General features: G+C 34.0%; 1 protein-coding gene across 1 annotated transcript in view; it reads left to right on the top strand.

The window, feature by feature from the left end:
• The window catches only part of PGR (progesterone receptor), a gene marked incomplete at both ends in the record, with an annotated part of 75,112 nt that extends 57,228 nt beyond the window's left edge, over nt 1–17,884 (top strand). Inside the window, 4 exons of the mRNA XM_080697113.1 lie at nt 9,972–10,116; nt 12,077–12,207; nt 14,484–14,641; nt 17,729–17,884. Coding sequence (XP_080553239.1) covers nt 9,972–10,116; nt 12,077–12,207; nt 14,484–14,641; nt 17,729–17,884 — 590 coding nt within the window. The remainder of the gene's footprint in view (nt 1–9,971; nt 10,117–12,076; nt 12,208–14,483; nt 14,642–17,728) is intronic.
• Nucleotides 17,885–18,386: the final 502 nt, after the last annotated feature.

Genomic DNA, 18,386 nt, shown 5'->3' on the forward strand with positions numbered 1-18,386 from the left:
ATATAGTGAAGAGAATTAAATCTGATCAGTTCAATCTTGGTAACCATTAAAAATATTATAGATTACACTGTTACAAGAAATATTTCTATAATCAAATTGAATAACTTATCATATGTTACTCATTTTTATTTAATTGCATTTATTTTAATGAATAAAATGCATTCAGTAATTTTCAAAAAAAAAAAAAAAAAGGCTTGGGAGTGTAGCTGGAGGGTTGAAAAGGACATATGTGCTTTTAGTCCCCAAGCAAATTCAATAGCTTTTTAAAAAAGATAATTTCTTTCCAGTTTGCCTTCTTAGTTTATTCTACTTGTAAAGTTTGAAATACAACACATGAATTATTCTTGAACATTTAAGGTTTCATGAAACAGAAAAGTAGATTCCTATTTGTTGCATTCTTTTTAAAAAAAAAACACAAATTAAGCAAAGTTAGTGAAATTCAGTATTCTAATGAAGATGAAGTAATTTTTTAGAAACATCAAAATGCTCAGGTTCTTATTAGTTTTATTCCAGCAAAAAGGCCTTGGACAGGTAATATGAAGGTTGTGAATGTTTACACTTTATTGTAAGTTTATCAAATTTGATAGAATTTGATAGATTTTTCTACTAAGTAAAACGTCATAATATCACTGATAAAGTTGTTGTTTTAAAATATGAAAATTTAAATGTGTTTTAATTCCCCTCAGTTTTTATAGTTTTGGAAATAGCGATTTCTTTGATTTTTTGGATATAGGTCATATTCCTTTGTTTTGAATACTGAAATTTCTTTGTTGTTTAAAAAGATTCTACCATCAGCTGAAAATTTAAAAATTAAAATTATAATTAAAAGGATACTGTATTCACTTTTGATAAAAACTAAGTAATATTCTTGAGTTGAAACAGTTACTGAACATGAATTTTTGTCTTGCACACAACCTCATAAAAGAATGAAAGGAATTTTTTATATTGAATTTGGTGGCAACTTTTTTAATATTGTGAAACATTTATATTATAGCAAAGCAGAATGAGAGCATTACAAGTATGATGTATACTGTTTACATTAACTACAAACAAGGGGAGCCTTGCAATTATCAAAGCAGAGTGTGGCCTGTGGTTTTCTTAAACCAAATGTACATAGACTGAATTTTGGGAGTGGCGCTACTGAATGAGTAATGAAAATGATTAATGAATAGACTGTATTGACCTCTGATAAAGGGCTCAAAGAGACATGTGATCCAGTATCATTAGCTACCCCAAACTGATTCCAGTCGACTTTAACAAGGCTGCAGTTTCTATTCACTGATTCACTCTGTAAAAGTCTATTACATTTCTGCTGTGTGCAAGACCTAACAATTAAACAGCACTATTAGAAAGAAAAGCCAGAAGGCTGTGCTCATGGTGTGAATGCATTTTGGTGCAGTGCATCCTAGCATGTGACATCAGTTTTGCAAGTAAAAGAAATTTATTTTATCTATTCACTCATGTGTAGTAAGACTAACAAACCAATGGGAGACGAACCTTTGCTAAAGGAGGCTTTAAAATCAATCAGAATGTGAATATGAATTTAATTATTTACAGTGCTATGTGCATGCACACACATACATACACACAGAGTTAGGAAAACATATTGACAGATCATATTTAACAAGAAGGGAAGTATTTCATATAGAGTAAAGGTGTGGCTGGTGTAAGAAAATGAAAGGAGGAGGACATTAGTGAGTAATGAATTAATAATAAAACAATAGTTTACAATCTTTTCAAATGTGAGGATCCCTTCATAACATAAAATGTATAGCATTCACTCATCCTACAGAATCATAAAGCATTTAGTAGCTGCTGACTGAAAAAAAAAACACATCTATGCATTTAGACCCTCAAAGACTATTGCATTAAGTACTGACCTTCTGTGAGTTTCACCATCCAAGTATTAGAAAACCACAAAAGACAAATTTATAGTGGGGCAAGTCTTGGAAAGTCAATTTGGAGATTTGAATTATAAGCTGATCAAGGTGTCTTAAAAGTCAAAATAGGATTTAGAAATTTAAATTTATTTGAGGTAATGGGGTTGGAACCCAGGGGCTTTCTACCTCTGGGCTACACTCCCAGACCTATTTTATTTGGAAACAGGGTCTCGCTAAGCTACTGAAAGCCTCACTAAGTAGCTGAGGCTGGCTCTGAACCTTCATGATCCTCCTTTCTCAGCCTCCCTCGTACTGGGATTAAAAGTGTGCACCATCACGCCCAGCTTAGAAGTTAAATTTATAAGTACTCATTTCCCAATTCAATTTCACCTTAGTCTTCATCTTGTATGTTAATGGTAGCAGAATTGAGGTGACAGAAAAATTTGTGGAAAACATTTCTTTTTGTAAATTTTGTCTTCATTTTTTTTTGTTTGTTTGTTTTTTGGTGGTACTGGGGATGGAACCCAGAGGCTTTCTACCTCCGGACTATACTCCCAGACCTTTTTTTTATATTTTATTTGGAAACAAGGTCTCACTAAGTTGCTGAGAGCCTCACTAAGTAGCTGAGGCTGGCTTCGAACCCGTGCGGTCCTCCTGTATCAGCCTCCCAAGCACGGGGGCGGATTACAAGCGTATGCCACCACGCCCGGCTTGTCTTCATATTTCATTGGAGAAATATCTATTCAGGTCCATGCCTTGACATTTTAAACATTGCATTTTTGTTTGTTTGTTTGTTTTTGTTTTATTTTGTTTTGTTTTGCAGTACTGGGGATGGAACCCAGGGGCATTCTACCTCTGAGCCACACTCCCAGCCCTATATTTTAGTCTTTTTATTTTTCTTGAAACAGGGTCTCACTGAGTTGTGAAGGGCCTCCCTAAGTAGCTAAAGCTGTCCACGAACTGCAACCCTCTGATCTCAGCCTCCCAAATGCTGGGATTACAAGCATGGGCCACCATGCCCGGCTAACACTGAATTTTTTAATATATACCTTTTACTTGGTTTCAGTTAGTCAGACTACTTAAATTATCATTAAAAGACTGAAACCGTATTTCAGCTCATTTTCTGGCTTTGAAGCACATCAAAACACCTTCTAAATCGGTGACAGTCGTTGCATCTCTAAGATAGGGTTTTTTCATTCTCTTTTTAAATAAGTAAATCAAACTATTGCCTTCCAAAAAGCGATGAGCAAGATATGAGAGTGGCTTGCTAGAAGGAAAGTTAGTTGATAAGGGCTTTGATGAAGATGTTCAAAAACCATTTTCTAACACTCTGCCCTACTAAAATTACTATTGCCAAAATCTTTTTCTTGTCGAATCCTGTGAATTTTTCAGCCCCTAACATGACTCACGGGCCTCCTACTTGACAAGTAACCATTTCTGGCTGAAACTCTTCCCTTGGCATTCATCATGTCCTTGCAGGTAGATATGTATAATTCACATTCGTCCCCCCCTATTTTTTTAGTCCTTGGTTTTTCTCTTATACATTACCATAAATTTAACATGTCCTGAGTTCTTTCCTCTACTCCGTACTTTCTCATTTTATACAGTCTTTATGAGCTCATCATAGTCTTGTCTTTTATAACAGTGGTACTCCAATGTCTCTTAAATACACAGCATCAGCCTAGACCATCTACTAAGTTATTAAACCATACATCTCAAGTGGTTGCTATGCACTTTACCCAGACCAACTTCCAAGTCAGCACGATCTTCTGCCTCAGTAAACCATTTTCTTGTAATCATTTCTTGCAATGACCCCTAAGCCAGAGCCTTGGGGAGCATTTTTAGCTCACTTTCTCCTAAATTCCCTGTCCCTTTAGTCGTCAGATTCTGTCAGCTCTGCTTATTCAAATATATGTCACGTCATATGTCACTTCCGTTGCTACTGCCCCAATTTAGTGTGGTCATCATATTTTACCTGTATTCTGTTCTTCAAACAGTCCTCTATTCTGCCCTAAGAATCTTCTAAAACAATTATATTTTTCCAATTTATTTTCAAAGTCAAAAGTCCTTAGTCTAACTAGTCTTCCTATCCAAGGCCCTTCTGGGATCTGGCTTCTGAATTTGCAACATTATCTCATTATCTCTCACCATTCATTTCTTCTGGCAACTCTAAGGTCCAGGTCCCCAAAATGTCCTCTACTCAATTTCCTACCCCCTTCTTTGCCCATATTATTTTTCCTACCTGGAGGTCCTTCTCTCTCCCACATCTTCCCCTGGTTGATCCCTGTGGAGCCATCAAGATTCACATCATCCATCACAATAGACCAATGATGGGACCAACCCAGGTGCCTGTCAACAGATGAATGGATAAAGAATATGTGGTATACACACACACAATGGAGTCTTGCTCATCCATAAAGAAAAACAAAACCATCTCATTTGCAAAAAAATACAGAGAACTGAGAATATCATGCATGCTAAATGAGACCAGCCAGTATCAGAAAGCCAAGAATTCTATATTCTCTCATGTTTAGAAGCTAGAAAGAAGATAGGAAACAAATGGAACGTTAAATCCATGAGGAGAGAGGCCAGTAGAACAGTGGAAGGGGACTGGGGGGAGGGAGGTGTGGAGGGAAAAGAGGATTGAGGAAGGAAACATGTCATGAGGAAGGAAACATATTGAGGAAGGAATTAATGTTATGGCCGTATATGAAGGTATCACTACCCATTTCACCTACATGTTTGGGGAGCAAGGAGGGAGAGTCAGATAGGATCTGGAAGCATACCACACCAAATTCTGCGTGCATGTATGTTTGTATCACTTTGAGCCTCACTACAATGTATAATTCACATTGCACCCATAAAAATGTGTATATAAATATATTCACGTCATCTAACACTTCCCTTGGGAAGATTTTGAGACCTCTCAGATTGAGTCAAGGGACCCTTTACTCTCCCTTGGCTCTCTTGCATTTGTCAGCCATAAGGTTCTCGTTCTGCGTTAAAATTGTATTCTTACTTTCCTTATGCCTCACCAGACCATAAGTGTTAATGGCAGAAGCAGCATCCTTATAATCTGTATGCTTATTTATGAGTATAATGTTTCACAATGAGATGTTTAAAATGACTTACAGAAATTTAAAATATGGAGTTGATATAAAAAGAACTATACAGCCAGGCATGGTGGTGCACACCTGTAATCCCAGCACTTGGGAGACTGGGACAAGAGGATAGCAATTGAGGCCAGCTGCAGCAACTTACTGAAGCCTTGTTTCAAAATAAAACATAAAATTGGGCTGGGAGTATAGCTCTGAGTCAGAATGCCCCTGGGTTCAATCCCTAGAACCACAAAGAAAAAAAAAAGAACTATATGATACTGCATTTGATCATTAAAACAGCAAGTCTTTATTCATAAATAGCTCATCAAAATGTGTTTACATGCACTGTACTGGAGCTTCTCTGTGCTCCTCAAAGTTCATTCTTGTGTGTGAAAGTTCTTGAGGCAAAAGATGCTTGGGCACCCAGAGCTCCACCCTTGAAAATTAGCTGTTTCAATTAAATGACTTTTTTTCTTTCTAACAGAAACACAACCTATATATTATGCCAGAACTCTGGAAATAATATCAGAAAATATAGTAGGTGATACATGCTATCTCTTTACTGTATACTTTCTCTAATTTGGTTTAAGCATTATGAAATAGCTTGTAACCAGAGTTTTTTTAGTATTATGTTAAGTACATTAAAGTGAAAGGTTTTAATACTAATTCTTAAACACAATTAGCATACATCACTTCTTTATGGGAAGGTTTTCCATTTTGATCATCTGCTCAAATGTAATGAATTCACCTGATCAGCCTCACCACTAGGAATTCGATCTCAGTGTGCCCATCTTTGTTTCACTAAAAAGAATGGAATGGTGTTACCGTTAATGGGGGGAAAATTGAAATCCTGTTCCAAGAATGTTCAAGTCCATTTAATATTGTACATTTATCACAGATAAGCCCTCTGAAAGGTAGAGTCAATAGAGCTTATGTTCTGAGTTCTATTGTGTTAGGTAGAAATGTGCCTTCTGCTATAAGTATTGGGAATTGGGTAAGTTGTAAGATATTTCAACAAAATTTGCATTTTATAAGGTCTCCTTTATTTCAAGTAATTAATAACCCCAGAATGCAAATCCAAAATGAAACAAAAGAAAACAGAAAAGCAAAAGCTAAAACAAAGAGCAAGCAGAAGTGAGTGTAAGCATGTAAATATATGCAGAAGCTCTGTTTTGGAAAAATAAAATGGAGTATCTGTTATATAATTATTTAAAATTTTGATAAGTTAACATAAAACAAGGCCTAATGTGAAAAATATTACATGGTTATGTCTAATAATTGTGATAAAATATTTTCTTTAGAAAGTTATAAAAGCAATCAAAATATATAAAGAATAATAAATATGTTCTTAGAGATTTAATGAATTAATATTTTCATACATAGAATTAGTTGACTAACTTTCTACAATCCTGCCACTTAAATGTATAGCACTTACTTGCTGTTATATAAATTTTGTGTGTGTGTGTATATATATATATATATATATACACACACACACACATATATGTAATTCATTATATAATGTGATATATATGAAGTATATATAATATATTTTCTGCAAAAAAGTATTCCAGGTAGAATACTTAATTTATCTCTTGTATTATTGCCATTAATAATATACTTTAGTTGTATTATACATGTTTTATAATATTAAAAATGCCTCCTAACATATAATTTTGATCTCATTATGTTTTAATATTAGAGACTTCCTATCAGACTGATTAATGGCTTTCTTAGAGCCATGACTCCAGTAAGAAATTTTGCTACAGAATGAATCCCTGCATAGTGCTCTACAACACACATAATTATGCTGAGTCTTCTACCAACTCATTGAATTAGTTATCATTATCATTGTGATTTTTACCTATGAAGAAATTTTAACCCAGTCATTTTAAGTGGCTTACCAAGAATGGTATTCAGCAAGTGGTAGAGATGTGATGGGAAATTAAGTCTTCTCTGTAGAACTCCTTGTACTGTGAGCAGACAGGCCATAATAAAAAGGCTAATATGTGCCTACCTTTAGGAAGTCTTCCTTTTTTATTTATTTTTATTTTTATTAATTTTTTTCTTTTATGATTAGGGTTAGGGTTAGGGTTGGAATTAGCATTAGGTTTAGGTTTAGGGTTGAAATTAGGGTTAGGTTTAGGTTTGGAATTAGCATTAGGGTTAGGGTTAGGGTTGGAATTAGGGTTAGGAAGTCTTCCTTTTTAACAGGCAATTTCACACACCTCTTATCAAATGATTCCAATTTTTATCAGAGTAGTAACTACCCATTTTTTGTAAAACTCATTAAATATTGAATTAATAAGCAGCATTTGTTATAGATTTTGTGTGTGTGTTGATTCATATTTTTTCTAAAAGAGAAGTAATATATAGACATGTATTTGAAGGTACATTTAAGGCATATGAAAATAAATTATTGTGAAAACTGCATGAACAATTTTTCTTGGGTAGTTATTTACAGAATCTTTCTGCACCTGAGTAAATCATAAATATTGGAAGCCAACAACAACAACAATAAAACTATTAATGATAAAAAATGAAAAAACCATCTCTGATTGTCAAAACCAAAAGAAAAAGAAAAAAAAGAAATACTGGGAGTTCATCAGGGAGTCCCTGAAGAGAGGCTAGAAGATAGACTTTGAATAATTAACATAAATGAGAGTTCTCTAAAAGGCCAATAAAGCCAACATCACAAACCACTCATTAGATCTCATCATCAATGGCACCACCACCACCAAGAACAAGTAACCATATCTTTGCTTTACTAATTCTAACTCAAAGTCCTAGTAGCACCTGCTCCATATGCCATAACCAGGCCACAAGCCCAGGGAAGTGGAGGCTTTTGCCAGCTTCCTTAGAAGAAAGTGGGGCACTTGCTGTCACCAAAAAAATAACTGGTGGAAATCTCTATCCACACAGAGAAATCAAGGGAGAAAGGGAGGGAGGGAGATCAGGCACTGAAGAACCTACAACCTTTCCCAGAAAAGAAAAAAACTATTCCAATATCCCTAGATATGACTATGGAGTGGTGTTTTCAGTCCCAGTGAGGTTAAAAGTCCTCAGAAGAGAGCAGCAGTCTCCCTACCCTTCACGTAAAGACAGGGCCATCTAGTATTTGAGAGAAGAGAGCCTTTTCTCCTACAACCATGAAATTTTCTTTGCTCTTAGTATCCAGTGAATTAAGTTTTGCTTTATTTTTACTTTTGAATTAGGTAATTGGTAAGTTGATTTCAATGGAATTTTAGAGAAATTAGGTATTATTCAAAGAGCTTTAAGGAAAGTGGCTGATGTTTACACCAAAATGCACTTTTTCTTCTAGCCACTAATAAAAGATTTCATTCACTGTCCATTTCAACTATAATCAGATACTAATACTTTCCAAATTATATTTTTTACCCAGATATATCACCATCCACCCTTATTATTCACATTCCCATCTGCTCTCTGGATATTCCTGAGGTCCCTCAAGCATGCCCAAACTTTACTTATTTCCTGCTTATCCTGTTTCACTTCCTTTATTTTATCTTAGCAATGCTGCTATAACCATATTATTTAGGCAAAAATGTTGACAGAAATATTGGAATCTGTTAAAATATTTTTCTAATATATTCTCTCATTTCCATTCATATGTCTTGACTTATCTTGGGCTTTTATCATATCTACCTGCTTTTGGCAATACCCCAACTGTTTTCCCTAACTCCAAGATGTTTCCCCTTAAATTCACTGTCCACATAGCTAACAAGGGTCTGTCGATAACATATATAAAGCTACATTCTTCTCATTGTTCCTAATAGATATACAAGACCTTCCATGATCTGATCCCAGCCTCTATCTCCAAAGACATCTTAGCTTCTCCTTATTGTAATTTCCTTAATGCTGAACTGGTAATTGTCTCTTCAGATGGGAAGAGTTGAAGGGAAGGACCTGTGACCATTAAAGTCAGAATACATTTGCCTTTATTCACAGTCAAGAAAGATGTAAACAAACGTGAAGATGCAATATTAAATTATAACTGCATAGAATTAACTGTAGTACATATTGTACAACAGTAATGGTTCTGTAGCTACCTTCTGTTGCTATTAGCTGAGGTCAAGTGTCACATCTGCTTAAAATGCACATAATGCTCACCACCTCCACATAACAGTTCTCATCTAAAATAGGGTTGGGGGTGTAGGTAGAATGCCCCTGGGTTCCATCACCAGTACCACACACACACACAAAAAGACATTTGCCTTTACTTGTCATTCCCCTCCTGCAACCAAAAAAGGTCCAAAGAAGAGTGAAAGGTCAGTGCATTCATACACACACATGCACACACACATGCACACAGAGAGACACATACATGAGAGTTAAAAAGTGACCAAAAAACTGAAATTCACCAAAGACATATTAAACAATGTTAAAGAAAAATTAGATATAGAACAATGTATAGAAGTGGTTTTACAAACTAGAACCAGTTTATATTTAGATCCCCCTAAATTGAGATCACTCAACACACTGAATACATTCTACCTGGGCATCGCCTCTGACTTTGAGGAAGTTTTTCAGACCTGCCTTCTGACTGACTGGCCCACTCCCTTCTCTGTCACAAAGCTTGTGACAGGCTTTTGTCCCAGTTGAGTGGGAACTTTCTATTGAAGGCTAGAATTGGGTCTTATTCCTTGTTGTGATTCTAGCATTTTAACACCGTGCCCGGCACACAAATGGGTCTCGGGTGTTGCCTGAGTGAGTGATGGATGACTGATTCAGTTAGCAAATTTCCAGACATGCTAAATCACAGTGACTAATTTAAAATGACTTCCAAAGTTGCTGCCCATTTCATTTTTTTTCAGGCTATATTATTTATTGATGTTACCTGGTTTTGAGGTAAAATATATTGAGATTGAAAAAATATTACCATACTTAAATATACTTTCAAATTTCTGTGTATCTTCAGATTTTTTCTTTAGAACCAAGTGATTTTTGTGATCATTTCACTTTTGTTTTGTAGGCTTTAGAAACTTGCATATTGATGACCAGATAACTCTCATCCAATACTCTTGGATGAGCTTAATGGTGTTTGGACTAGGATGGAGATCCTACAAACACGTCAGTGGGCAGATGTTATATTTTGCACCTGATCTAATACTAAATGAGTAAGTAGTAAATTTTTGTGTTTTTGTTTTACCAAGCACAGATGTAGAACAATTTTGAAAAATTATATTTAAATAAGTGATCATACATCTAGTGCTCTAAATAATATAATTCTTCTGAAAATTTTCTTAGTAGTACCTCAGGATACAATGGATATTATAATCTTATTAAAATTATATTGTTCCAGGCATGGTGGTGCACGCTTGTAATCCCCATGCTTGGGAGGCAGAGACAGGAGGATCGCGCAGGTTCAAAGCCAGCTGCGCTGGCTTAAGAGACCCTGTTTCCAAATAAAAATATAAAATAGGTCTGGAAGTATAGCCCGGATGTAGAAGGGTATCCAGGAACCCCCAGTACCACACACAAAAAATTATATTGTATCTGCTATTAGATATTTGGAGCTTTTTTCTTGTTCTAATATATATAATTGTCTCAAATAAATTTTTTAAATTTTTCAAAATTATCAATAAACATAGTTAAAAGCAAAATTTAATGTTTAGCTTATCAAATTTAAATTTCATACCTTGGTACAAATAAGGATAAAGAAAAAATAGAAATATTTTGTTTGAAAGTATTGACTTATCTTCAAAAATAAAAATGCTATCTTCTTACAGTAAAAACTAAGCTGGTGATTTATTTTAAAAATTTAAAAGATAAGTATTTCAACTTTCTTCATTGTGTTTAATTACTTTTCTACATATAACCTTTAAATGAGTAAGGATCTTTCATGGCAGTTATCATAACATTCTAATCATGAATGCTGATTTATAAGAATTTAAATGAATAATTTCCACTCAAACAAATTGTTATAGTTTACAATAATTTTATATGTTTTATTTTATCCTATAATCCTTTGATTGTAAGGAATTGGGATCCTTCATTTTATAGTTTGGGAAACTCAGGAGAATTAGATAATCTGCCAAAGAACCTGAGCAACAGAATTAATCTTAACTCCCTTTTGTCCTGACTAACAGGATTAATCTTTAACTAGAGTTAGAGTCTAGTCTTCTTTTCACCATTCCTGTTGGCTGCATTTGACAAATGTGTACAATATAAAACAGCACATGGCTGGGAAAATACCTTACATAAGTATCCTCAGGTCTAGAATTTGTGTCCAACCTTTTCAGTTATCTAATGCTTGCTAATGGTCTCATTTATTCCTTTTTATGTCACCATACATTTCCCCTAGAAAAGGTCACAGTGTGCTAAGTTTCTGAGAACTGAAGCAATTCTCCCATAAAACTGCACACAAAAGTGTATTTACATACACATACATATGTTTTCACAGGAAAAAAAAAACTTAACAGTAAATAAAGCATTTCTGAGCATCCCTCAGCTCCACATTCTCAGCTCCTACAATTTTGTTCTCCTTTCTAAGTTTAGGTATTTAATGTGTGATAATTAAAGTGAGAAACAATATTAATCTTGGTCAGTCTGTATTTAATATCATTTTCTTTTTATACTTCTATCGGTACATGATAGTCTCATATCATAATGTAGTTTATAGAGATAGTGACATACTTTTGAAATTTCTTAAATATTTATTACCATACCATTAAAGAGTTTAAAGATGTTTAAAACTTAAAATATTATTATATTTTTATTTTTTGGTGGTACTGGGGTTCCTGGAAGCCCTTCTACCTCCAGGCTACACTCCCAGACCTATTTTTTATATTTTTTTTAATTTGGAAACAGGGTCTCTTAAGCCAGCGCGGCTGGCTTCAAACCTGCGTGATCCTCCTGTCTCCGCCTCCCAAGCGCGGGGATTACAAGTGTGCACCACCACGCCCGGCTAAAACTTAAAATATTAAGTTTGCTTATTAAGAACAGTAGTCATATCAGTAATATGGGAAATCATTACCAAAATCATGTTCCCGGTACATTACATAAACTGGCTGAGACATTCTTTTTTATTTTCTTTTACCTCTTGCTTTTTCATGTGTACATTGTGTGTGGTGCAAGGCAGAGGATGAAAGAGTTGTCCTTCTATTCATTATGCCTTACGATGTGGCAGATCCCGCAGGAATTTGTCAAGCTTCAAGTTAGCCAAGAAGAGTTCCTCTGTATGAAAGTATTACTACTCCTTAATACAAGTGAGTGAGCACGAGTAACTTAATAACTTTAAATCCATCATGAAAGTTTAAAACAATAGCGTAATCATATACATAAGGTACCAGTATTAGGTTGTAACTGCAAAGGACAGAACACCCACTAGATTGTCACAGATATTAATAAAATTACTTAATTTTTTTATATGTTGCCAGCTATATAATGCTAATCTTTTTAGTATTATAGTATAATTCCTTTATGTTATGGCATATGCAGACACAGATCAGACGGATAAGTAGAAGAGCTAATAATCCACCAAAATGGAAGTTTTTCCTCATGGGATCTATGTGAAGAACATGAGGAGAGATATTGATATGAGTGGGACTCCTGTATTCTGAGTCAAAAGAGTCAATTGGAATACATTTAGTATTGCAATAATTAATTCCTGCCCTTCAATGTTATTGACAATAATGAATCCTATAAGTGGTTGTGTCACAGGTGGTCCTACATCTCCCTACTTTATTTATACAACAACGTAATTCTGCACTTATGGATAGGCAGTACTGTGGGGCACCACACAGCACCTCTAGCTGAAGGTCAGCCTGAGGCCTCACCTGGAGGCCTCACCTGGAGCCCAGGCAAACAGAAGCTGCATCTTGACATATGCTTCCAAGACCACTAGAGCAATGTGAAGAAAGACAGTGAACATGTTTGGCTTCCAAGCACCCTCCACTGAAAGCAAGATTCTGAGCCACTTGTACCTCAAGAAGAAAGACAGAAACACTTGATGAATAGTATTTACTTTTTCCATGTATCCTAATAAAAATGTTAATGAGCTTTTGGGTAGCAAAGAAGGGAACTTGCAAAAGCTATTGAAAGTTCACCTGAAGTATAGGAGGATAAATATGTTTGTAAATATGAAGGCAATTTGAAAGCCACACTAATTATTAGGAGAGTGTGGAAGAAGAATGGATGCTTTGAATTGCTTGGTCAAGTCAGAAAAGTGTTATGTTAGAACTCAGATTCTATAGTGGAAACATCACAAATCAGTAAGTATGAAATGGGACCAATATTATAGAAGTGCAAGCAAAGAAAAAAATGAAGCAAGGAAGAAATTGGGACTCAAGTGGTAGAGTTGCTGGTGACATCAAGCAGGACGTCTTAAAGAAGTGACAACAGAAGGACATAAAAGATATGTGAAAAACAATGGTGAAATTGATAATGTAGTACAAATATAAGAATTAGCTGTTGTTCCTAAGATTTAGGAATTAAACTTTCCAGAGGTAAATATCTAAATTATTAGTTAACATCTCAATGGGAATAAGTGGCATTTCCATTCAATCAAGAATAAACTATGAGTATCTGCCATTACTATTATTAATATTGTTCCCTAAGTGCTGAACCATTGAATGAATTGTGAAGCAGAATGAGAACAATGATTAGAAAGAGAAAAATGAAAATATTTAGTATTTTAGTATACAAAAAAAACTAAATATCTGAGAAAATTGCTTGAATTAAAAATGGTCTGTAACTCGGTGGCTGAATATAAGGAAATATTCAAGTATTGATAGCTTTTTCCTATAATAGCAGGAAGGCCGTAGGAGACTTAGTAAAGCAATGTTAAAATGACAACAAAAAGAAAATTATCCAGGAATATTCTTTTTATTTTTATTTTTTGCAGTACTGAGGATGGAACTCTACCTCTACCTGGGAATTCTACCTGGGTAGAATACCCAGGGGCATTCTACCTCTGAGCTACACCCCAGCCCTATTTTTTTATTGTTTATTTTGAAAGAATAAGTAGCTGAAGCTGTCTATGATCCACAATCCTCTTGTCTCAACCTCCCCAATGCTGGGATTACAAGCCTGTGCCACCATGCCCTGCTTCCAGGAATATTCTTGATGAAAAATATTTGATATCTTTATGAAGAAGAAAAGATTGCAAAGAAATCCAAGCATTCATTAAAAGAAAGACCTAGAGTGTAATTATACACCAAATCAAACTAGGAATTGGAAAAAAGATTGAAAAATAATGTTAGGTGCTCTTTTGAGCAAATAATAAGTTAAATATATAACTCATGACACATCTGAAACACAGAAGGTGAAATGTTCTTTAATATACCTAGTTTTCTTATATTCTTCTAGAATTAATTTCTCTATCTTCATGCTATCAATAGCACTGTCTTTTTTCCTATGTGAAATGTGTGTTTTTTATCTAGAATTACACATTAAAGCAAGTCATTTAGCTAAAAAAATTATATTATGAATTATTAGTGTCATCTTTTAAACATAACTTCCACTTGTCATCGTCTTCTTCCAGTTCCTTTGGAAGGACTGCGAAGTCAGAACCAGTTTGAAGAGATGAGATCAAGTTACATCAGGGAGCTCATCAAGGCCATTGGTTTGAGGCAGAAAGGAGTTGTCTCCAGTTCACAGCGTTTCTATCAACTTACAAAACTTCTCGATAGTTTGCATGATGTAAGTATTTTGTTTCCCATGATATCAATAATTATTCTCTGAATTTTTAACTTTTAAAATGGTAAATATAAATGTACTTGATGTGGTTTCTTAAATCCATATGTATTCTTGTGTTTTAAGAGTATTTGTATTATACTGCTCAGAATTTATATTATGCTTTTGAAATTTTCAACGAAGATCACTCAACTATCCTTTTACTACTATTTGTATCATCTGAGAATAATTTAATGACTGATAAAAAGTATGATATAATTTTAAAAATATGTTCTAAAATATTTTTATTTAAAATAGAAAAGGTTTTATGTATACAGTAAAAGCAAAAGTATGGTTGTATCAAATAATAATCTTGAACCATTTGGGGTATTTCAAAATAACACATTGGAAATAAGGCAATAAATGGCAGAAAAGTTTACATGCATTTAAAGATTTTATTTCTTAAGAATTTATTTTAAATAAATATATATTAAATAATTTTTAAGGAAAAATTCTAAGTTCTTTAAATTCTTTCTGGGTTTTTTAATCTGTTGTGGTAGACAACCCAGAAATGTGCAACACCAGAACTGGATTAATAAAACAAGATATATGTGGTTAGTCAGGGCATATTGAATATAAGTTTTTATTGCTGCTATGTTCAAAAACCACATTAAAATGACAGTCAAGGCATAAAAAAAGCTATCTACTTACCAGGCCAACTTTTGAGTACTTACTCTTGAATATAAACAGACTGTCAGGATTATGAGCAATTTCAGTAAAGCCTCTAAAGTGGGAAGTAGGCAACAAAATAAGCAGAAAAAACGGACTTGAAGGAAAAATCACAAGTAGAGAAAAAAAGAAAACTTTAAGACTCTCAGAGAAAAAAATACATTGTTTCCAAGAAAGAAAAAAACAAAAAACATTTAGAAGAATAATGAATAACCAGATAGTTTGATACTTAAATACAGAGGAACATAAGTTAAAAATTCAAAAGGAGGGATAAAAATGTAAAGAAGACTCAGAAAAAAATTAAAAACAAAAATAGGGAAATTTAAGCCAGCATGATGGCACAAGCTTGTAATCCCAGCATTCAAGAGACCGAGACTGGAGGATTGCAGTTCGTGGACAGCCTCAACTACTTAGTGAGGCCATCAGCAACTTAGTGAGACCCTGTTTCAAAATAAAGAATAAAAAATAGGGCCAGGCGTGGTGGTGCATGCTTGTAATTCCTGTGCTTGGGAGGCAGAGACAGGAGGATTGCTCAGGTTCGAAGCCAGCCGCGCGCGCTGGCTTAGGAGACCCTGTTTCCAAATTTAAAAAAAAAAAAAAAAAAAAAAAAAATATATATATATATATATATATATATATATATATATATATATATATATATATATTGGGTCTGGGAGTGTAGCCTGGAAGTAGAAGGGTTTCCAGGAACTCCAGTACCACCATATACATATATGGTGTATGTATGTATGTACATACAGGGGGTGTAGCTTGGAGGTCAAATGCCCCTGGGTTCCATCTCAGACCCACAAAATATATGGAAATTAGAGAGAAGAGAAAAAATTTAGGGGATTGATCCAAAGAGTTTCATCCTCCAATTAATAAAAAATTTCAAAAGAAATGATAAAGGAAAATCATGGAGAGGAAATAACAAAAGCTGCGAGAAATGAAAAATATGAGTTTTTTAAACTGTAAGAGACCAGTGTATAGGCACTGCACAATTAAATGTTACATTACTATAAAATTTCAGCTACAGCAATAGAGTATCTTAAAGATACCAATGAGAAAATAAACTAGCAACATACAAGTCCTCAGCATTCAGTTGGACTTCTCAAAAGCAACACTGGACACTGAAATACAATAGAACATTGTCTAAGTAATGCTATCAAAATTTTGCTAGGAAAGAAAATCTTCAAAGAATTAGATACCCAGCCAAACTATACATACAAGGACACTATAAAAGTATCTGTACACATGCAATCTCATAGTCTATCTCCAATATTACCTATCTTAAGAACTACTACAAAATGCATTACAACAAAAGAATAAGCAAAAGAAGTAGAGAATCTAACTAAAGAGAGATGCAAAGTGATGTCCCAGCACTATAACTGTGAAGAGCAATAATTAGTCTAAATTAGAGCAAAAATGCAGAGTTCTGGGATTCAGGAAAGAAAAGAAAACTGGGAGACTGCCAGTAGGCATGACTATTATCAAGGTTACTCCATAATTCTGTCAGAGAATTTAATATAGCTTTGTGACAGATATGGAGAAAGCAAAGCAACATGAACACCAGGTGGTGAGCTCTTGCAAAAAGAAAGTCATGTAAGAAAGAAAATGTACCTTGGTATCATTCTAAAAGAATTTAGGTCAGAATATGATAGTGATGTTTGCATACCCATGTATATAACAGCAAAATTCTCAATAGCCAAATTATAGAACCAATCTGGTGTCCTTCAACAGATGAATGGAAAATGAAAATGTGATGTATACACAGAGTGGAATTCTGCTCAGCCATAAAGAACAAAACTATGTCATTTGCAAGAAAATATGTTCAATGGGATCATCCATTCTCAGAAAGTTAAGGGTCATATATGTCTTCTCTCATATGTGGAGGTTGGAAAATAGAAAACAAAAAGAACTTTATATGAATAAGGAGAAAGACCAGTAGAAGAGTGGAAGGGGTTTGGGAAAGGGTATAAGAAAGGGAAAAAGGAAGATTGATGAAGGGAAAAGTCAACATATAGTGACATGAGAAAAAGATTAACACATAGAATTCATAAAATAATGCATTTAGATAATATGTGAATCGTGTTGTATAAACTTGTGTATAAAATGAAATGCACATGTACATAAAAAAGAAAAAAGAAAAAATACACCAAAATGTAAACTTTAATTGTACTGTGGGAATAAATAGGATAGCTTTCATTTCCTTAAATCTTTCCATATTATTATAATGTCCCATCATGGATGTGGTAGGAGTTATTCTCATTTTGGTAAGCAGAAATATTGACAAGTATTTTTATTATTAGAAATAAATTATCATGTTTGAATAGGATGTGAATGTATTTATTTTTTTACATGTTCTCTCTTCATTTGCTAAACCAACAGCTTGTCAAACAACTTCACCTATACTGCTTGAACACTTTTATCCAGTCCCGGACACTGAGTGTTGAATTTCCAGAAATGATGTCTGAAGTTATCGCCGCACAATTACCCAAGATCTTGGCAGGGATGGTGAAGCCTCTCCTCTTTCATAAAAAGTGAATGTTCTATTTTTTTTTCAAAAAATAATTTGTGGTATGTCTTTTTGTTTGAGTTGGGATGATGAGGTCTTGAGTTTTTTAATATTCTTCTGAAAGCCTTACATTTATAACATATCATTTTGTGTAAATTTATGGGAAAATTGTGAGATTCTAATTTTTCTTTGTAAAGCATATTTAGAATTTTTAAAGTGTTTTTGTGTATTCATATTTTCTTTCAGAGTTTACAAAACTGAAAAAGTACTAAAATTTATTGTTGAAGTAGACTATATCCTATCTGTATTATTTCATACCATTTAGGTGAGGATTTTAAATTTTTTCATCTAACAAATCTTTTACTTTAGGGAAAAATGTGCTTATATATAATAAAAAGCTAGTATTATATGCTACTTCTCAGTAGCTCCCCTCATCTCCCTGATTATATTTATAAAGATGAAGATTTAAATGATAGGCAAAGTTAAACATTTCTGTGAGGAGGAAATTCATACCCTTAACCAAGTTTCAGA

Source organism: Muscardinus avellanarius (genome assembly GCF_963383645.1).
Source record: "Muscardinus avellanarius genome assembly, chromosome: 1".
Taxonomy (NCBI): domain Eukaryota; kingdom Metazoa; phylum Chordata; class Mammalia; order Rodentia; family Gliridae; genus Muscardinus; species Muscardinus avellanarius.